General features: G+C 52.0%; 1 protein-coding gene and 1 long non-coding RNA gene across 5 annotated transcripts in view; both read right to left on the bottom strand.

Moving 5' to 3' along the window:
- Positions 1-14,605: 14,605 nt before the first annotated feature.
- On the bottom strand, positions 14,606-18,848 carry LOC309523095. The gene is made up of 2 exons (XR_014215243.1): positions 15,977-18,848; positions 14,606-15,944 (listed from the first exon to the last, which is right to left on the bottom strand). It is a non-coding gene; the product is annotated as an uncharacterized lncRNA (long non-coding RNA).
- A 1,784-nt stretch (positions 18,849-20,632) lies between these two features.
- SEMA6B (semaphorin 6B) overlaps positions 20,633-22,291 on the bottom strand; it is a 162,905-nt gene continuing 161,246 nt past the window's right edge. For all 4 annotated transcript variants that reach the window (XM_082206313.1, XM_082206314.1, XM_082206315.1 and 1 more), the window contains one exon: positions 20,633-22,112. In XM_082206313.1, coding sequence (XP_082062439.1) covers positions 21,094-22,112 — 1,019 coding nt within the window. In that variant the 3' untranslated portion in view covers positions 20,633-21,093. The remainder of the gene's footprint in view (positions 22,113-22,291) is intronic.

Genomic DNA, 22,291 nt, shown 5'->3' with positions numbered 1-22,291 from the left:
AGGAACGGCTAAGGGAGCTGGGCATGTTTAGCCTGGAGAAGAGGAGGTTAAGGGGTGATATGATAGCCATGTTCAAATATATAAAAGGATGTCACAAAGAGGAGGGAGAAAGGTTGTTTTCTGCTGCTCCAGAGAAGCGGACACGGAGCAATGGATCCAAACTACAAGAAAGAAGATTCCACCTAAACATGAGGAAGAACTTCCTGACAGTAAGAGCTGTTTGACAGTGGAATTTGCTGCCAAGGAGTGTGGTGGAGTCTCCTACTTTGGAGGTCTTAAAGCAGAGGCTTGACATCCATATGTCAGGAGTGCTCTGATGGTGTTTCCTGCTTGGCAGGGGGTTGGACTCGATGGCCCTTGTGGTCTCTTCCAACTCTATGATTCTATGATTCTATGATTCTATCAACAGAGCCATTCCTCTTAAAAAAACCCAAACCCTTAATCCAGGGGTCAGCAACCTTTTTCAGCCATGGGCTGGTCCACTGTCCCTCAGACCCTGTGGGGAGCCGGACTATATTTTGGGGGGGAAATGAACGAATTCCTATGCCCCACAAATAACCCAGAGATGCATTTTAAATAAAAGGACACATTCTGTTCATAGAAAAACACCAGGCAGGCCTGACAAATAACCCAGAGATGCATCTTAAATGCATTTTAAAAGGACACATTCTACTCATGGAAAAACAGGCTGATTCCCGGAGCATCCATGGACCGGATTGAGAAGGCGATTGGGCCACATCTGGCCCATGGGCCTTAGGTTGCCTAAAGGGACCTCTGACCAATAGGTCCAGTTGTGACCGACTCTGGGGTTGTGGCGCTCATCTCGCTTTATTGGCCGAGGGAGCCGGCGTACAGCTTCTGGCTCATGTGGCCAGTATGACTAAGCCGCTTCTGGCGAACCAGAGCAGCGCACGGAAACGCCATTTACCTTCCCGCAGGAGCGGTACCTATTTATCTACTTGCACTCTGATGTGCTTTCGAACTGCTAGGTTGGCAGGAGCAGGGACTGAGAAACGGGAGCTCACTCTGTTGCGGGGATTTGAAACGCCGACCTTCTGATCGGCAAGCCCAAGAGGCTCAGAGGTTTAACCAAAAATTGCAGAGTTGGAAGAGACCAAGAGGGTTGCTTAGTTCACCCTGCTGCCAGGTTTCTGCATTCAGCGGAGATTTGGGCTATGGGACCCCCAAGCTCTGAAATCCCACCATCTTGTGTCCACAGTTTCCTCCAACCCTTCGTTTCAAGCTGCTTGGTGGTACGACGAAAGCCCACCCTCTCCCTTCTGCTGCTGCCCGCTCAGAGCTGTGCCTTCGTCCCTCCGGCGAGTTTATTCTAGCTGAGATCAGAATCTGTTTGCCTCTGATGGATGCAGCGGCTAGGCCAACTTTGGGCAGCTGCGAGGACTGAATGGGCCCTTTTGTGTTTGTCTCCACATGGCTTGTTAACCCACTCGCTTCCAGAATCTGCTGTCACACAGGAGAAGAGGGCCAGGATTCAGGCAAGGGGAGTCGGCTGGGCTCCTTACCAGAATCTGCCGCCCAACAACCACACCTGAGTGGAAAAGGGTGGATGTATGTGTGAACAGGTGAGCACTGAAGCAGCCCCCTCCAGTCCAGCGACTTGGTCTCACACCAAGATATGTCAACAGAAGATCAAGGGAAGTCATAGCGACACTCTCTTTCTGCCTTGGTCAGACCACACCTGGAGTCTTGCGTTCAATTTTGGGTACCACAATTTCAGAAGGATGTTGACAAGCTGGAAGGTGTGCTGAGGAGGGTGTGCAAGAAGATCAAGGGTCTGGAAACCACGCCATATGAGGAACAGTTGAAGGAGCTGAGTATGTTTAGCCTGGAAAATGGTAGACTGAGAGGAGATATGATAGCCATCTTCAAACATCTTAAGGGCTGTTCTTTTGCCTTGGTCAAGTCACACCTGGAATACTGTGTCCAATTCTGGGCACCACAATTTAAGAAGGATGTTGACAAGCTGGAAGGTGTGCAGAGGAGGGTGACTGAGTTGATCAAGGGTCTGGAAACCAAGCCATATGAGGAACAGTTGAAGGAGCTGAGTATGTTTAGCCTGGAAAACAGTAGACTGAGAGGAGATATGATAGCTATCTTCAAACATCTTAAGGGCTGTGGTTCTTTTGCCTTGGTCAAGTCACACCTGGAATACTGTGTCCAATTCTGGGCACCACAATTTAAGAAGGATGTTGACAAGCTGGAAGGTGGGCAGAGGAGGGCGACTGAGTTGATCAAGGGTCTGGAAACCAAGCCATATGAGAAAGGGTTGAAGGAGCTGGGCATGTTTAGCCTGGAAAACAGTAGACTGAGAGGAGATATGATAGCCATCTTCAAATATCTTAAGGGCTGTGGTTCTTTTGCCTTGGTCAAACCACAGCCAATGGCTGTGGACCTTTTAAGATCTGAAGCCTACATGTGCCTTGGTTTTTGTTGGTCTCATTTTTCCTTTTCTCGAGTTACTGATTTATAGTCCTGCCTCAGGCCTCAGTCCAGTTCTGGGCACCTCAGTTTAAGGAGGATATTGAGAAGCTGGAAGGTGTGCAGAGGAGGCCGACCAAGATGATCAAGGGTCTGGAAGCCAAGCCATATGAGGAACGGTTGAAGGAGCTGGGAATGTTTAGCCTGGGAAAGAGGAGACTGAGAGCAGAGAGCCATCTTCAAATATCTGAAGGGCTGTCACACGCAGGAGGGAGCACACTTGTTTCATCCTGCTCTGCATGTCAGGATCCAAACCCATGGCTTCAAATTGCAAGGAAAGAGATTCTGACTCAAAATCAGGAAGAACTTTCTGGCATTTAGAGCCACATAACCCAGAAGCTGTACGCCGGCTCCCTCGGCCAGTAAAGCGAGATGAGAGCCGCAACCCCAGAGTCGGCCACGACTGGACCTAATGGTCAGGGGTCCCTTTACCTTTATCTAAATGAATATTTTAAATTGTAAAACAGGAAGTTTAATAAAAATTATAGGGAGGAAAATTAGATGTTTTCCAAGCTACCTAACACACACATGTCCCTGTGGAGATGACAGTTCCAAATTGGTGGCGCATGCCCTTCTGGCTTGCACTCTTTATAAAGACTTGAGGGATGAGATTATCACCCCTCTTTTATTGTCCATTCCGGGTTGCCCAGCCACTGCCCCAGTGCCCTTTCTCTTGGCAGATCAAGATGAGCAGGTGACAGCAAAGGTGGCAAGGTTTTTAGCTGGGGAACTCAGAATAAGATCCACTATTTGACTATTGATTCAATACCCTGAAATGTATTTTATACAACTGACTTTTTATTTCTATTCTTTGTGTATCGCATTGTTGTTTTATTGCTATGGCTGATGGCTGACGCAAAGAAAGATTCATTCATTCATACCTAACACATAGGGGTCCGGTCGATATCCATCCTTGGCCACAAGGTGGCCCCCTTGCAGTTGTCTTCAAAACACGCTCCCTGACTCAAGTCCGACTGAATTTTGCAGTATTTCTAAGGTTGTGTTCACACATCTATTTACTGGCTGCAGTTGCAGAGCAGGCTTTGTGACCCACGTTCCCACGACGCTATGCAAAATGCAGTCTTTGTTATTAGATACTCTTGTCAGTGGCGTAGCATGGGGGTGCAGGGGGGGCCGGCCGCACCGGGTGCAACATCTGGGGGTTAGGGTTAGGGGGCGCAAATCCACGGGTTAGGGGGCGCAAATCCACGGGTTAGGGGGCGCAAATTACTTGCCTTGCCCCGGGTGCTGACAACCCACGCTACGCCACTGACTCTTGTTCTCCCTGTTTATTTAACTTATATGCAGAATTCATCATGAGAAAGGCCTGGCTGGATGAATCCCTAGCCGGAATTAAGATTGCCAGAAGAAATATCAACAACCTCAGATATGCAGATGACACAACCTTGATGGCAGAAAGTGAGGAGGAATTAAAGAACCTCTTAATGAGGGTGAAAGAGGAGAGCGCAAAATATGGTCTGAAGCTCAGCATCAAAAAAACGAAGATCATGGCCACTGGTCCCATCACCTCCTGGCAAATAGAAGGGGAAGAAATGGAGGCAGTGAGAGATTTTACTTTCTTGGGCTCCATGATCACTGAAGATGGTGACAGCAGTCACGAAATTAAGAACGCCTGCTTCTTGGGAGAAAAGCAATGGCAAACCTGGACAGCATCTTAAAAAGCAGAGACATCACCTTGAAGACAAAGGTCCGTATAGTTAAAACCATGGTTTTCCCAGTAGTGATGTATGGAAGTGAGAGCTGGATCATCAAGAAGGCTGATCACCGAAGAATGGATGCTTTTGAATTCTGGTGCTGGAGGAGACCCTTGAGAGTCCCATGGGCTGCAAGAAGATCAAACCTCTCAATTCTGAAGGAAATCAGCCCTGAGTGCTCACTGGAAGGACAGATCCTGAAGCTGAGGCTCCAAGACTTTGAGCACCTCATGAGAAGAGAAGACTCCCTGGAAAAGACCCTGATGCTGGGAAAAATGGATGGCGCAAGGAGAAGGGGACGATCAGAAGGTCGGCGGTTCGAATCCCCACGACGGGGTGAGCTCCCGTTGCTTGGTCCCAGCTCCTGCCAACCTAGCAGTTCGAAAGCATGTCAAAGTGCAAGTAGATAAATAGGTACCGCTCTGGCAGAAAGGTAAACGCTGTTTCCGTGCACTGCTCTGGTTCGCCAGAAGCGGCTTAGTCATGCTGGCCACATGACCTGGAAGCTGTATGTCGGCTCCCTTGGCCAATAAAGCGAGATGAGCGCCGCAACCCCAGAGTCGGTCATGACTAGACCTAATGGTCAGGGGTCCCTTCACCTTTACTATGTATTGAAATATGTGCCATACTTTTCCGTGTATAAGCCTAGGGTTTTGTTTTCCGTGTATAAGCCTAGGGTTAGTCTTATACACGGGGGCAATCTCCCCCATTTTCTTAATTTTGAGTCCCCCCAAAATAGGGGGATGCCTTATACACGACGGCATCTTATACACGGGAAAATACGGTATGTTAAAAGTTTTGAAATTTTAAGAAAGAAATTATGAAAATATAAAAGGGAGCATAACAAAACGAGTGTGTGTGTGTGTGTGTAGAGCGAGAGAGAGAGCTTCTTAAAGGAAAAAGGACTGGCTGAATAGAGCCCAAGCCACGTGCCGCATGACAGTGCCAGTATAGGAGTCCCAATAAAAGGATCCGTTTCAGGGCGCAGTGCCCGCCCCCCCCTGCAGCAATCTGGTGTGCGGGGAAACAGAGAGGGCCCTTCTCCCAGCTCCCCCCCCACCTCGCCACCGTTCCTGCATCTCCATCCCGCTCAGGGCCCTGACGCCTCCATCCCCCTTCTCCGGCAAGCTCCTCTATTAAGCATTTCACCGTGTTAGCGATATTGTTTTCTTCTTTACTAGCTTCCAGGGAGCAATCCAGCTGGAGATTTATAGCTCGGCTAAAATCACCTTCCATTCTTAAGTGAGCCATCCATATAGTCCGTGATCAGGGACGAACCTTCCCCCCCCCTTCCCTCGCCCCACGCCAAACGAAACACAAATTCAATCTCGCCTGGCTATGGAGCAAATCCATTTCATGCAGACAGCTGCCTGGGCAGCAGAGAGCTTTCCCCCCTTCTCCTTCTGACCTTGATACAGAGCAATGGATGTGGTTTTTTTTCTGGTGGGGGGGCAAGACGGGTTGCTAGTGCTGCGTTATGCGCAGGCAAACCGGCACACTTGGCAACCGGGCACTCGGATTTCTTTAAACTGGTTTGGCAACCAGGGTTAAGGTAAAGGGACCCCTGACCGTTCGGTCCAGTCGTGGCCGACTCCGGGGTTGCGGCGCTCATCTCGCTTTATTGGCCAAGGGAGCCGGCGTACAGCTTCCGGGTCATGTGGCCAGCAGGACTGAGCCGCTTCTGGCGAACCAGAGCAGCGCACGGAAACGCCGTTTACCTTCCCGCCGGAGCGGTACCTATTTATCTACTTGCACTTTGATGTGCTTTGGAACTGCTAGGTTGGCAGGAGCAGGGACCGAGCAACGGCAGCTCACCCCGTTGCAGGGATTTGAACCGCCGACCTTCTGATCAGCAAGTCCTAGGCTCTGCGGTTTAACCCACAGCGCCACCCGCGTCCCTTGTCCTTTCTTAGGGGTGGTGTGCCTTAAAGCCAGCGGATCAGACTTGGGGGCGGTAGGCAGCCTTTAGCCTAATTTCACGCAGGGAAGAAATAGAGGTCCAGCGCGAGGGCCTTCTGGCGGTTCCCTCATTGCGAGAAGCAAAGCCACAGGGAACCAGGCAGAGGGCCTTCTTGGTAGTGGCGCCCGCCCTGTGGAACGCCCTCCCACCAGATGTCAAAGCAATAAACAACTACCTGACATTCAGGAGACATCTTAAGGCAGCCCTGTTCAGGGAAGTTTTTAACGTGTGATATTTTATTGTAATTTTGGTTTTTTTGGAAGCCGCCCAGAGTGGCTGGGGAGGCCCAGCCAGATGGGCGGGGTATAAATAATAAATTATTATTATTATTATTATATAGAGCTGGAAGTGGGAGGTGTGTTTCTGTGGAGGGAATGCCTCACCCACTTTTGGCTCCACCCCCCCCTTGCTGGCACCTGTGCCCAAAAAGATTACGCTTGAAATGATGAGGCCCATTCGACCACTTTGATGAGCTGCCACCAGTGCCACAAAACACTGGGTTTCCACATTTGTAGGAACTTGGCTTGTTTATTTAAAAAGTGTGGCAGCCCATAAACTTTGGAACTCCCTGCCACTTGATATCAGCCAAGTGCCTTCAGCTTAAGACATTTATTTCTTTTTTCCTTAGGCCAGGCACCCCCAACCTTCAGCCCTTCAGATGTTTTGGCCTACAACTCCCATCATCCCTAGCTAACAGGACCAGTGGTCAGAGATGATGGGAATTGTAGTCCAAAACATCTGGAGGGCCGAAGGTTGGGGGTGCCTGGTTTAGGCAAGCTTCCCCAGCGGAGCAGGGGCACCGACTTGTTTCGTTTTTGTTCTCGCTTTTATTATGTAAGGTAAAGGTAAAGGGACCCCTGACCATTAGGTCCAGTCGTGGCCGACTCTGGGGTTGTGGTGCTCATCTCGCTTTATTGGCCGAGGGAGCCGGCGTACAGCTTCCAGGTCATGTGGTCAGCATGACTAAGCCGCTTCTGGCAAACCAGAGCTGTGCACGGAAACGCCATTTACCTTCCCGCTGGAGCGGTACCTATTTACCTACTTGCATTTGACGTGCTTTCAAACTGCTAGGTGGGCAGGAGCAGGGACCGAACAACGGGAGCTCACCCCGTCATCGCAGGGATTTGAACTGCCGACCTTCTGATCAGCAAGCCCAAGAGGCTCAGTGGTTTAGACCGCAGTGCCACCTACGTCCCTTTTTTGGCAGATGCAAGGACTCCCCCTGCTGTCCAAGGCTCCTTCTCCGCCAAGCGATCTGAGGCTCCTCCATATTGTCTATCTATGCTCTTCCTCCTTCATAGAATAGAATCATAGAATCATAGAGTTGGAAGAGACCACAAGGGCCATCGAGTCCAACCCCCTGCCAAGCAGGAAACACCATCAGAGCACTCCTGACATATGGTTGTCAAGCCTCTGCTTAAAGACCTCCAAAGTAGGAGACTCCACCACACTCCTTGGCAGCAAATTCCACTGTCAAACAGCTCTTACTGGCAGGAAATTCTTCCTAATGTTTAGGTGGAATCTTCTTTCTTGTAGTTTGGATCCATTGCTCCGTGTCCGCTTCTCTGGAGCAGCAGAAAACAACCTTTCTCCCTCCTCTATGTGACATCCTTTTATATCTTTGAACATGGCTATCATATCACCCCTTAACCTCCTCTTCTCCAGGCTAAACATGCCCAGCTCCCTTTGCCGTTCCTCATAAGGCATCGTTTCCAGGCCTTGGACCATTTTGGTTGCCCTCCTCTGGACACGTTCCAGTTTGTTTCATACCTCTTTGGGTTCTGGGGGACCAGGCAGGAGGGGAGCTGGTCTCAGAAGGAGAGGGAGACCCCCTGGCTTCCTGACCAGCCTGCCTCCTCTCTGCCTCCTGGTTCCCCTCCTCTGCTGCCTCCGATTCTGGACTGCTCTCTGCCACAGACTCTTCCTGCTCACCAAACCCTGTTGCCCCTCCAGCCTCTGACACCTCCAAGTCCTCCCTCTGACCACTCGCTGTCATACCACCGCTACTCCCCTGACTCTGAGCCATCGTCCCTTGGGGGTTCCCCACCTGATGCCCCCCACTCCACTCCTCGGCTTCCAGTCAGTCCTCGACACCTAGCTTGATGGGGCTCCTCAGTTTTGTGACGGTTGCGGTGGACGGGGGGTGGCAGCGGGACGGCTGCCGCAGACCATTTCTTAAATGCGCCAAAGCGACGACAACCCGGCGCTATCCAGTGCCTGTCCTTCGAGGCTGGCGAGAGGCGAAAACTGCAGCCTCATTGTGCCCTAATAGGCTGTAATGTTTGCAATTTAAATACGGCATAATAGCAGCCAGACGCTCTGCGATGTTTATTGTACACAAGGCTCATCGCAACCGTCTTCGGCCTATTTATTACATCGCCTTTTAATGCCGGATTCCAAGAGACACCTGGGGACGCCGGAGACTTAATTTATTCCCGCCGTGCTGGGAGAGGGGGGGCTGACCGTCTCTCTCGGGGAGGGGGCTGCGCCAGGGGAGGTTGGGGTCCAATTGGCCTGCAACCCCCCCTCCGCTCCAACACACACAGCTGGCTTCTAGATTATTAACAATGACTTTGAGAACGGTGGCATTATTAGGATTCATCTTTGCTTAGAATCCTGCTGGGTGGCGGCGGTTATCCAACCAACCAATAAAATCACTAATAAAAACAAAATAAATAGCTCGCTCGTCGCTCTTTTGCTGCCTGCTTCGGAATCAAGGCACTTGAAATAGCACCAGCACCAAGAATGGCTTCACCTGATAGCCCAGATGAGCCCCTATCTGGCCCAGGAAAGCCTAACTCCTGTTATCTGGGCCCTGGCAACCTCTAGGTTAGATTAGGTAAAAGGTAAAGGGACCCCTGACCATTAGATCTAGTCATGGCCGACTCTGGGGTTGCAGCGCTCATCTCGCTTTACTGGCTGAGGGAGCCAGCCTACAGCTTCCGGGTCATGTGACCAGCGTGACTAAGCTGCTTCTGGCAAACCAGAGCAGCGCACGGAAATGCTGTTTACCTTCCCGCCGGAGCAGTACCTATTTATCTACTTGCACTTTGACGTGCTTTCGAACTGCTAGGTTGGCAGGAGCAGGGACCGAGCAACGGGAGCTCACTCCATCACGGGGATTCGAACCGCCGACCTTCTGATCGGCAAGTCCTAGGCTCTGTGGTTTAACTCACAGAGCCACCCGCGTCCCACCTAGGTTAGATTACTGCAGCACATTATACGTGGGGCTGCCTTTGAAGACATATTCGGCGTCAGAGGCTCCCCACCCCTGCAATACAGAGCTAAGATGGTCTAATGCAGGGCATAGGAACCTGTCTCCCCCCCTGCAAATGATCCCTAAGTGTTCTGACAGTAGGTGGACACAGGGCCCCCACATTGGAGATAAAAGTTTCATATGCACAAAATGCTATGTTTGAGTGCATTGTATTTACAATGCTGTGCAGTTAACTTTGCATTCAACGAGAGGTTTCACTCTGGCAAATGCGGCAGGAAAGGTTGGGTGTTTCTGCTACGGTCTTGAGGTCAACTGATGACTTAGTCAGATAGTTGTTTATTTCCTTGGCATCTGATGGGAGGGTGTTCCACATGGTGGGTGCCACCACCGAGAAGGCCCTCTGCCTTTCCCCCTGTAACCTCACTCCTTGCAGGGAGGGAACCGCCAGAAGGCCCTCAGAGCTGGACCTCAGTGTCCAGGCTGGACGATGGGGGTGGAGACGCTCCTTCAGGTATACTGGGCCGAGGCCGTTTAGGGCTTTCAAGGTCAGCACCAACACTTTGAATTGTGCTTGGAAATGTAAGTCTTTTAGGACCAGTGTTATATGGTCCCAGCGGCCACTCCTAGTCACCAGTCTAGCTGCCGCATTCTGGATTAGTTGTAGTTTCCGGGTCACCTTCAAAGGCAGCCCCACGTAGAGCGCATTGCAGTAGTCCAAGCGTGAGATAACCAGAGCATGCACCACTCTGGCCAGACAGTCTCCAGGCAGGAAGGGTCTCATCCTGCGTACCAGATGGAGTTGGTAGACAGCTACCCTGGACGCAGACTTGATCTGTGCCTCCATGGACAGCTGTTAGTCCAAAATGACTCCAGGCTGCTCATCTGGTCCTTCAGGGGCACAGTTGCCCCATTCAGGACCAGGGAATCCCCCACACCCACCCGCTGCCTGTCCCCCCAAAACAGTCCTTCTGTCTTGTCAGGATTCAGCCCCAATCCGTTAGCCGCCATGCATCCTCCAACCGCCTCCAGGCACTCACACTTCCGAAAACCAGCTGCTGGAAAACCACAGGAGGGCGAGAGTGTTGCTCCCTGCATCTAGCTGGCCGCTGTGAGAAGAGAAGGCTAGACAACATGGACCATTGGCTTGGCGCAGCAGTCTGCTCTTCTGCACTTATGCTCAGCTCGGCACATGAGCAATGCTTCGGAGGCAGCTGGCGAGGTGAACATTCCCATTCCCTAATGATTTGTGTTGCAAGTTGGACTGTTGGAAGGTATGTGTTTGAAGCCAGGGAGGGGGCAGGCTGGATCTGGTCTGATGGCACCTGCAACCGCCTGCGATGCCCAAATTAGTTTGCAAGTGCATCTGCAAAGGCCTGCTCCAATCCATCCCACCGGCCCGTTTTTTAGCAACGCCCTTCCCTCCCAGCACTCTAACTGGTTGGAGGCGTAGTAGAGAAGGACTCTCCCTAGTCCCCCATTTATCTCCCTCTCATATTGTTCTGCGAGTTGCTAATTGACAGCTGGGGGGGATAAAAATAAAAATAAAACCCCACAAGATATTTTCAGCTGGTGGTTCTTTTGTGTTTTTGGAACACAAAACGGTTCTCCCCTCCGGCTTACGTGTAACTCATGCCTGCTCTATTTATTCTGCTCTCCTTTAAAAAACCCCAACTATTGTAATTATTTAAATTTATCTCTTCAGGTTAATCTCCTCCAAAGCCTAGTCACAGATCTTCCTACAGACTTTGCAGCAGCCGAACTAATTGGCAATTTCGAGAGGCAGCGAGGAAGGAGAAGAGCTGAACGCCCCTGGGTTAAGCTGACATTCTTGCTTTTTATTTTATTCTGTTTTGCTTTTTACAAAAGGTGACTGGAGAGGAATAAGAACCAGAGTATTATAGGGGGGTTGCCACCTTTTGGGGAGCAAGGGTGAACGCAGCCTGGTCTTCTCTTGCACCTTTTATCTGCAGTCTTGTGCACAGGAGCTAGTTTTTACAGCATAAAGGTATAGGGACCCCTGACCATTAGGTCCAGTCGTGACCGACTCCGGGGTTGCGGTGCTCATCTCGATTTATTGGCCAAGGGAGCCGGCGTACAGCTTCTGGGTCATGCGGCCAGCATGACTAAGCTGCTTCTGGCAAACCAGAACAGTGCATAGGGAGGGGGGAAACATCACCTTCTCCTTTCTGCACATCAAACTGCAGCCACAACTTTGGTAAGCCCTAGACTTAAGCCTTTCCCAGTAGTGATGTATGGAAGTGAGAGCTGGATCATCAAGAAGGCTGATCGCCGAAGAATGGATGCTTTTGAATTCTGGTGCTGGAGGAGACTCTTGAGAGTCCCATGGACTGCAAGAAGATCAAACCTCTCCATTCTGAAGGAAATCAGCCCTGAGTGCTCACTGGAAGGACAGATCCTGAAGCTGAGGCTCCAAGACTTTGGCCACCTCATGAGAAGAGAAGACTCCCTGGAAAAGACCCTGGTGTTGGGAAAGATGGAGGGCACAAGGAGGACGAGATGGTGGGACAGTGTTCTCGAAGCTACCAGCATGAGTTTGCCCAAACTGCGGGAGGCAGTGGAAGACAGGAGTGCCTGCTGTGCTCTGGTCCAGGGGGTCACGAAGAGTCGGACACGACTAAACGACTAAACAACAACAACAACAAGAAGACTTAAGCCTTGCTGCTTTCATTCTACAACTGCAGGGTGCAAGCCCACAAACCTTTCCTGGGTGCAGAATGCAGCAGTTCCCTCAGTTTTCATTCCTTACCTTTTTTATTCTTGTTTTGGGAAAGTGTCTAAGAGAAGGGGGGGAAAGGTGGAGAAATGCCAGAGGTGAAAGAGATTGAACAAGTTGCCATAACAAGCCCAGAACCCTTGTTCTTTAAATGTCCCTTTTATGAAGAGGCACGTAGTAAGTTCATGGATCCCCTGCTGGTGAGGCTCGCCGACCTCACGCAAAAGCAAAAATTTGACCTTTTGCTGTTAGGCAAAGATCAGAAGAAGATCTGGACGGTCGCCAGATTCTGTGTACAAATCTGTAGGCGCAGACCATCGCCCAACTCAAAATAGTCCGGCATGAAAATCCCCAAACTCGGTTCCATGGGTGACTCTGAGTCAACTCCCTGGGAAAACAAGAACAACAACAACAAAAAAGGGCGATGTGTTATGGCAGAGACACTCCCATCTATTCAGGAAGAGGCGCCTGGCCTGGCTCCGGGTTTTGCATCCTCCTTGCCCAGGGAAACTCGTTCCCGATCTGCCCACCCACCTGCCAGAGGCCGGCTGCGACACAGAAAAGAACGAGGCGAGGGCAGCTTGGCCCTGACACGGTCAATTTCCTTCCCATTAGATTCAATCAGCTTTATTGGCACCACGCACACAGCAGAGCTCTGCCAAAGCGAGGCGGAGGTGAGATCCAACACCAGGCCTCGCTTCTGCGGCAGCCAGATTCTGGGCCACCCCGTCTCTTCCCGCACTAGCTGTCAGACAGCTCTCCAGAAATAATGGCGGCAATCTGTTTCCTCCCAGAGACCCACAACGAAGCTCGTTGCAAGCAATGCCTACTGCTCAGTTCCTGTTGAATTGCAGGAGTTGCTTCTGTTAACGGAGAAATCCAAGGGCTCCCTTGGACAAAAAACAAGGACACCAGTCAGGCAGTGGCGTGGGTTCTCAGCACCCGGGGCAAGGCAAGTAATTTGCGCCCCCTAACCCGTGGATTTTAGCACTTGAGTCTCTTCCACCACCCCCCAGATGTTGCGCCAGGTGCGGCAGGCCCGCCCTGCACCCCGCACGCTACGCCACTGCTCCCACCACAAGTCTTCAGGACAGCCATCCGAAGGCTGGCGCAGGGAGAAGGTCTTGTATTTAACTCTTGTATTTATTCTTGTATTTTATTCTTATGCTTGTTTCTTTTTCCTTATTTGCTCCAACATTTATCAGATAAAAAAAACCAAAACCCTAACTGCTATTTTATTTATCTGCTTGTTTGTTTTTTATCCTGGTCTGTGACCGTAATAAAGTTCATTCAAACGGTACGGAAATTACGGGGGGGGGGGCACATCCTTAAAGTTAAATATTACAAATATTATGCCTGAATGTATCCTTTCAATTTGACAGCTCAGGGAAGTTACCTAGCTTTAAAAATAATATAAAATCATCTCCTTTCCCAGTTTCCTCCATTCCAAAGCTTTTTTCCCGTTGAAAAAGGACTCCAGGAAGTTCCCAGAGGTGACAATTTCTGGGCTCATTGTTAGCCAAAGGAAGCCAAATCTCATCACCTGACTCGCCTCAGGATCCAGACATGCAAAGGGACTTCTATTGTACTTTGGGGTGGTGGGTACTTAAGACATATTTGTCTAGGCTCATCTTATACCTGAGTCTTGCCCTGCCATGTCTGCTTATGCAAATCTTGTACCAAGGACTTGTCTGGACCTTTTTGCCAAGGTTAACCCCTCCTCTTTCGTGACATGTCAGTGATGTAGCAATGATGCTGTACGAACTGTATTCTGGGGTATGGTGGGAAAGTTTTAAAAGTCTTTGTCACCCCATCCTCGGGGTTCAAAATTTGCTCTTTGAACCTATTGCGCAATAAACTTTGGTCTACAGCTGTTTGCTGGAATCCTTCCTTTATTCCGCAGGGACCTGTCCGACCAGCTGGGTGACTGAGCAGCCTCACACCTAGATTTTTCCCTAACACAGGGGTCTGCAACCTTTAAGACAAAAAGAGCCACTTGGACCCATTTCCGAAGGAAAAAAAAAAACGGGAGCCGCAAAACTCGTCATTATAAAAATAACTTTTTTGTCACTTTTTTATTATTTCTTTGTTTGACCCCTCAGAATTACTCCTCCTCATAGAAATAAACGTTAAATTAACAAGTTACCTTTTTGTGTGTTCTTCACTCCCCTTCAAAACAGTGACCAGCGTACATGCCCCTTACAATGTAGCGGGAGGGCGGGAAGGTGACGTCGGGACGGTGTGTGACTAACGCACGCACCGCCCCCATGCGACGTCACAGCCAGTACAGCGCCCGCCACAGTGAGGAGTGTCGGGGCGCACAATGCGCCTCCTCCCCTCGCTAGTATCCGCCCCGGAGCCGCGGCAAAGGTGTAAAAGAGCCACGTGCGGCTCCGGAGCCGCGGGTTGCAGACCCCTGCCCTAACACATTCAACACACAGCCTTTCAGAAAAGGGAAAAGGACGGACAGAGAGCCGAGAGCCGTTGTAAACAAAGGTTTATTGGAAGGGAGATCATCTTTGTTTCTCCAGAGTGATACAGAGAAGTTTGTACTGCTGTCGCATGCAGGGGCTGCACATAGTTAAAAGATGAAAAATCACCGGGGTGGGGGGCAAAGGTCACGAGAGAACTTGCGTCAGACTAGCCCCCTTGTTACGCACATGCTACCCACGCCCTATTTACAGTGTGCTTCTCTTTCTTTCTCTGGGGGGGGGAGTCTTTGCCCCATGGAGTGGGTGGGAACCAACCATTCTACAGTTCCCCTAACACAGCAGAGTCCCCCCACCCATCTCTGCTTTCCAAACCTAGCAGCAGACCCCTTCTGCTACCCCAACAGCCTCTCCAAATCTACAGCTTCAGGAGCCTCCCAACCCTCGGAGCAGGAATAACATGGAATCAGGAACGCACCCCAAACCTCGACGTAATAAAAGAGTGAGCACAAGATTCTCCCTGCACCCCCAGGGCAGGATCAGACCGAAGTTGTCTGGCTAGACCAAAACATTCACCGCAGTGTGTCTCGGAGACCCACAAGGGGCACACAATCCACACGTCCTGGCTGTGGGTTCTGCCCCCAGGGCAGGGGCGTTCGGTGCCCCACGGGACTGGCGCCGGGGAGACCTGCCGTACGGGGAGCCAGCGCTAAGGGCCAGTGCAAAAGACTCAACTCTGCGTTTGCCCCCATCCTTCTGAGTTCTGCAAGGAGAAACACTGGGGCTCAGGGGAAGGCTGGCAGCTGATATTCAGGGCCACCCTCAGGGCTGGGGGCAAGGAGTGAATGGGCCAAGGATTTGCCCCCCCCCAGGCCAGCCTCCCCTGCTTCAAAGATGCGCTGCCTCCGAATGTGGAAGTCACAATAAGCAAGTTTGAAATGTTTGCCCAAGGACTCCCATCGCAGAGATTTCAGAATGGGCTCGACTCAGTGGCCACACCGACAGGCCGCCTGCCCTGCGATATCAGGATTCCAGTACGGATTTTAAGCTGTTTTCCAACCGGACAAATTCCCTCGGGCCGCCGCCCCCCCAAATTATTGAGATTTCAGTTTGTCGGTGCTGCACCGACTCCTACAGACTTTCGCAGTTCCCAGGAGCGGAACCGGTTCAAAGCCAGTTCATGCAAACATGCCTTGTCAACCCAAGACTCAATAACAAAACCACTTCTCTGTTTTGAAAAGGCAAAGTGCTTCCTGCCAATGATGCTTCCCGTTACAACTGCCTTGTAAGGTAGGCGGGAATCGTTATTCCTTGTATCACACACGGGAGCGGGGGCCAGGACCAGGAGGCACCCCCCCCCAGTGGGAATGACTTTGTGCTAACTCGCTACCTTGAGATCCTTCTGTGAGATCAGGAACAAACCCTTGCCTTTTCTCCTTCGGAAATTTTGAGGGCTGTTTCAGGCAGATCATTTTCTCCCTCTGCAGGTGTTTGCAAATGACAGACAAGCCCACCAGGTATTGCTTGTCCTCCCGCGAGCCAAAAACTGCACCTGTTGGATTTCCGCCTGCAAGTCCTGAAATGCCACTTGAAAATGGCAGACCAAGGAAATCTACAATGATTCTTACAACTCTTTCTCTCCAATACTTTTCCCTCCCCACATTTCCTTTAGCTACTTGCAAAGGCACTGAACTGGGGGGGGGGGGGTTGCAGCAAATGTGGGGTGTGGCAGAAATCCACGAGGGGCAGCTTTTCCTGTTGAACTTCTACCCGCTAATCAGCTGAAAGAGCCCTTGCTTGTGGCAGAAGGGAGGGAGGCGACTTCGAAAATGGTGTGAGAGCGAAGGAAGGAAGGAAACTAACATTGGAACGGAGCCTTCTCGCTGCCCCAAACCTGGGGGTTGCATCCATTGTTAGTCATATTCAGAGCCGACCCACTGAAACGAAGGGGTAACGGAGGCCCATAAATTCCAGCGGGTCTACGCTGAGTAAGAAACTAAGTTGCTCATTTAGGTCCCATCTGCACCATTCATTTCAATCACACCACTTTCCCCAAATGTACCTGGGACCTGTAGCTTGTTAAGGGCGCTGGGAATTCTAAACTACAGTTCCCAGTTTTATTGTGGGGGGGGGCCACAAGCAGTCACACCCTGACTTGCGTTGGGGAGAGAAAACTGGGAAGGGAAGACTGGAAGTGTGTGTGAACTGGGGAAGAGGAGTTAAGGGAAAGAGAAGCTCTCTTGTCGAAGCTTTGTTCTTTGAGACCCTCCCCCTACAATTGTGCCCCCTGTAAGGTTTGGGGAAGACATGGGGTGTCAAGCTTGGGGGTACCAGTGAGTTCATATGGCCATGATTCCTCCTGCCCACAACATATCCTGCAAGTGTCCCGGAAAAAACGAGACATCCCGTTTTTTCTTGTGAGAGCGGCCATTTTTTAGTGCCATGATCTCCTAAAAGAGTGTGTTTTCTTGAGCCGCGATCTCGCATGGTACCCCCAAACATATGTTTTTAGGCCCTGCACCTGAAAAAATGCTTTGGAGGGGCTGGGGGGGGAATTGGGGTGTGAAATCGCACAAGATCACGGCATCCCCAAAAGGCCGCCATTCTCACGATAAAAAGCGAGAAGATAGGTGTCCTGGATTTTGCCTTGTTGGAGGATATGCAACGATGCCCCAGAAGATGGCAGAACTTTCAGGCTGTTGTGAGGGAGGGAAACGAAACGCCGTCACCATGAAAATTCGGAAGTGTCCGTGTTTTTATAGTACTCCCTGCCTTCCTCCCGCTGCCACGCAACAAAGCTTGGAAACTCAATTTCTGGGTGGGGGAAATGGCTGCCAGCCTGAAAATGGAGAGGTCATGCTGTTTCTGTAGTGGTCTATTGTTGATAGCCTTCTTGATGTATGGAAGTGAGAGCTGGACCATCAAGAAGGCTGATCGCCGAAGAATTGATGCTTTTGAATTCTGGTGCTGGAGGAGACTCTTGAGAGTCCCATGGACTGCAAGAAGATCAAACCTCTCCATTCTGAAGGAAATCAGCCCTGAGTGCTCACTGGAAGGACAGATCCTGAAGCTGAGGCTCCAAGACTTTGGCCACCTCATGAGAAGAGAAGACTCCCTGGAAAAGACCCTGATGTTGGGAAAGATGGAGGGCACAAGGAGAAGGGGACGACAGAGGATGAGATGGTTGGACAGTGTTCTCGAAGCTACCAGCATGAGTTTGACCAAACTGCGGGAGGCAGTGGAAGGCAGGAGTGCCTGGCGTGCTCTGGTCCATGGGGTCACGAAGAGGCGGACACGACTAAACGACTAAACAACAACATTGTTGATAGCAAAATGGCGGCCTGGGGTCCAGGGTAGACATCGTTCGTGTCCTTTGTTGGAGCATCTGCCTAAGGATTCCTGTTTGTGGTTGAGTGGTCAACTCCCCTCTTCTAAAGCTGTCCCAGGGAAAAAATAAATTGCTTTGCCTGTGTGTGGAATAGTAGCAGCGGATGGTGAATTTGAAAGGAGCCCTGTGGGGTTGCAGAAAGCAGCCTATTCCCCTTTTTGCTCGTCCACAACCTCAAGCGTCTGGAGGTCTCTAGACCCACAGATGCTCCAGTCAGCTGCCGTAGTTCGTTGGGAGAAAACGTTGAGCTATCAGCCAGATAAAAAACAAAATACGTTTCAAGAGGGGCAACAAACCAAGCTTTGGACCGGGGGGAAAAAGAACGCTATGTTTGTAATGTTAATAACACCCTTGGAAGTCCACAGATGCAGTTGAGTCATTTCAGTGTAAGAGCTTGAAACACGACAATGAGCAAACCTGTTCGGCTGGCTGGTCCTGGGTTCAAATCTCAGACACGTTCTGCGTTTGCTCGTAAGGGGAAAGGGGTGGCTGGGTTTTCCTGGGAGGGTCCGTCTCCCAGTTGGGACCACACTGGTCCCTGGTCCCTCTGCCTGGGACCGTGGGAGATGCTGTTGCCAATCCAAGGATGGAAAATGGGTTCTGTCTTTGCCAAATCAGGGCATCAATTGCAAACAGCGAGTTCCCTCTTTAGGATCTCTGGCATGTCTGCATCTGGGGTTTTTTAAGAGTGGGGGGAGGAATGGGAAACGAAAAGGATGCTCCCTACCCTAGAGTTGCAACCTAACAGCCTAAATTTTGCAGTCAAGAAGACAGCTCTGCTTAGCCATTTCTTTGGAGTCCCATGGGTAGGCAAACTAAGGCCCGGGGGCCGGATCTGGCCCAATCGCCTTCCCAATGATCTGAGAATCAGCGTGTTTTTACATGAGTAGAATGCGTCCTTTTCTTTAAAATTTGGTTATTTGTGGGGCATAGGAATTTGTTCTTTTTCTTTCTTTTCAAAATATAGTCCAGCCCCCCACAAGGTCTGAGGGACAGTGGACCGGCCCCCTGCTGAAAAAGTTTGCTGACCCCTTGGACCCCAGACCGGGGATTTCCCCAATTGCTCCCAGGCATACCCCAAGAAATAAACAAATTAACTAACAGATATTGTGGCTTAAAAACCACCCAACCTGTGAGCCCTCTCTGTCTCCGCACAAGTCCCAACCTCCTTCCAAACAGCTTTCACACGACCTGTGTGCACCCATCTCAAGACACACACGCCTGCGTTGGATTATTCCGTGGCTCCCGATGCTAAAAAGGCTTAGCAGAGTTGCGTGCCCTCAAAAGGAATGTTGCCTGTTGCATCTCAGAACGAGCCCCTTTCCCGAATTTCCTTCTGCCCCGAAAACAGCTGCGCCCACGTTGAGGGACTGACAAGAGAAAGGTGAGCGCTTATTTTGGGGAAAACGCTACCCTAGATTGTGTAAACACAGCGGAGATCGCCTCGTCGGACTTGGTTCACCCGCAATTGATTATCTTGGGGGGGGACTTCGCATATAGGTGGGTTGTAGGTGCGATCCACACACTCTAGAGAAGAGCAGAGTTAAACCATCCTCTTCAGACTCCGATCCATTTTCAAATCACAGAAGAGTTTTTGTGGATGTTCCCCATGACACAGCGTTTCCTTAAGACAGGGGTCAGCAACCTAAGGCCCATGGGCCAAAAGCAGCCCATGGGGGTTGTTTAACTGGCCCACAAACTGCCCCCAAACCGAGCCGCCTGCTCAGCGAGTCCCCGCGTGCTGCGCTAAACTGGCACAGCGCGGTACAGGGACTCGCTTCCGCGGTGCCGGAAATCGCATCTGCGCAGACACAGACGCCGGAAATCGCATCTGCACAGACGCAAACGTTGGGAATCATGGGATCCGGCCCATGGAGGGATCTCTGTTGGAGTAAACCGGCCCAGGCGAGATAAACCTTGCCGACCGATATGGTGTTAAATGCCACGATCTACACTGAGGCAGGCCAGACTTAGAATGGTGAGGGCTGACACTACAAATCAAACCAGTTATGGACCCTGTGAATATTGTCCTGACTCTTGAACTGAGGCCGTCTGCACAGATTCATTCCCAGCCATCTTTGCCCCCCGTCCCCCAATCACAATCCTCAGGATTATTTAAACCAGGGCTTAACTTGAGCAGGTGTCAAAATGGCCTGAAACCCTGCAGCGCCAAGAACCACGAAAAAGAGGGGCTTTGTTTGACACCCTGAAGTTGCTCTTCTTTCCACTGCAGCCGCTAGCACCGTTAGAATCGCAGTGGAAGGGTCCCCGAGGCGCCATCTTGTTGACCCCCCCACCCGGCAATGCTGGGATTTGCTTTCCCAGTGCATGTAGAAAGTCTTTACTGTCCTCTCCTTCTGAGAAATTTCTCGATCCGAGAGGCAAAAAGGCAATCCTTGCCGTGCCAGAGTAGACGAACAGCCGCTCCCGAACCATTTCTGCCTGGCACGAGCAAGGATTTGTGTTTTGTGCATGTGCAAGCGTGTAAGTAACACACCAAAACCTCACTAAACAGGTAGAGGAAATCAGATGGAAACGAAGGAAGGAATGCCAGCCCCCCGTTTTGCTTTTTAAAACGCCTTTCATAGTCTGGCACCACCTTCAACCACTTGGGAAGAAACTGGGGGCAATGGATAGGGAGATTCCCCCACCCCCCGTCCCTGACCTTTGAAATTTCCCTGGCGACCGCCGTTGGTTATGATTTATTTCCATCGTTCAAAATCCTGCCCCCCTTATTTCCGCGGCACCTTTGCGAGGAAGGGGCGGAGCCGCACCCGAGGCCGCCCCATGCCCCGCCTCTCGGGAAGGAGGCGGAGCGTCGCGGGAGGAAGAGTCCAATGAGGAAGCACCCGGATGAAATAAACCCCAAATCACGCACACGCACGCACACACAGAAGAGGTCACCCTCCCTGCTTGTTTTTTTTTTTTGCCTCAAGCAGCATCTCCCGAGTGCCCCCCCTCTCCCCAATAAGCCGTACGCCTGGGAGGTTGGGGGGGGAGCACAGGTCCTTCTCCTCCCCCCTCCTCAGGTGGGACCCAGGGTCTCGCGTTGTCCTTTTCCTGATCCGCTCTTCCTCCGTGCTGTGAAACCCCGCCCCTTTTCGAAGGAGGGAGGCCGCCGAGCCAAGCCACGCCCCCTGGGCCGGTCCCCCTATTTGACAGAGGAGGCAGTCCGCTCCACGCCGCTGTATTTCAGGAGGTGGCTGAAGTCCGTCAGGGTGTGCTGGGCCCCCAACGTGGGCCCCCGCGCCGCCCGGGCGTAGGCCGCCTGCCCTTCCCCGCTGTTGAAAGTGTGGGTGCGCTTGAGTTGTGCGCTTGCCCTGCTGGCCGCATTGTTACTATTCGAGTTCAGCTTCTCGGGGTTCCATGGGGCGGGGTCCCCCGTCTCCCCGCCGGGGGCCGATACCACCCGCCGCCGCTCGGGGCTGCCGTGCGGCGTGATGGGCAGCTCTCCGCCGTAGGAGCTCCGAGTCCCGCTCGGCCGGTGCGTGGGCGGCGCTTGGTGCTGGTGTTGTTGTTGCTGTTGCTGCTGGGCCACCCGTGCCCCCTCTCCGGCGCTGACCGGCAAGTACCGCATGTCCAGTGAGAGGTCACCAGCCTCGTTCTCCAGCTCTTGGTCCATCAGCATGGAGTGGCAGGAGATGGGAATCACACGGCCCGAGCCGAGGTGGTGCGAGGGCACGGCGGTGTGGCCGGCGTGGAGGAGGATGACCGAGGAGGGCGGGTCTCCGCTGCGCAAGGAGGCGTTGATGAGATTGTGGCTGTACTCCCAGGTGCAGGGCTTGGGGCAGCGCTTCTGCTGCAGGGGGGTCTGCTCCGGGGTGGGCAGCACCCCAGAATCCAGGTCGTGCTGGCTGACCTTCACCAGCCCCTTGGGCCACCCGTTCTGCATCAGCGGGGCCAGCAGGTTTTCGGGCTGCCCGCCGGGGCCGCCCCGGGAGCGGCGCTCGCCCAGCCGGCTGACGCTCACCACCGACTCGCTGTGAGACAGGATGTTCTCCTTGTCCTTGCGCCGGGCCAGCTCCTTGCGGTCGCGGTGCCCGATGAACCAGCACACGCTGAAGCCCGAGATCACGGCGCCGATGACGAAGGCCGCCACGGAGGAGATCACCAGCAGGTTCACCGAGACCAGGCCGTCCGGCTCGTCCACAAAGCTCTCCGTCAACAAGCCTGCGGGAGGGAGGGACAGCGTTAGCTGGTGGGTTGACCGTGAGCGTGGATGTGCCGGATCTGTTATCATAGAGTTGCAGGGTTGGAATGACATAATCGGGGGGCGGTGTCAGGGAATGGTCTGGATCTGAAGATATGGGGATGCAGTCAGATCAGCTTATCTCAGAAGAGGAGGGGGA

Source organism: Podarcis vaucheri, assembly GCF_965113315.1.
Source record: "Podarcis vaucheri genome assembly, chromosome: 18".
Taxonomy (NCBI): Eukaryota; Metazoa; Chordata; class Lepidosauria; order Squamata; family Lacertidae; genus Podarcis; species Podarcis vaucheri.
Note: the sequence above shows the minus strand (reverse complement) of the source record. Positions and strands in the feature narration are given on the sequence as shown.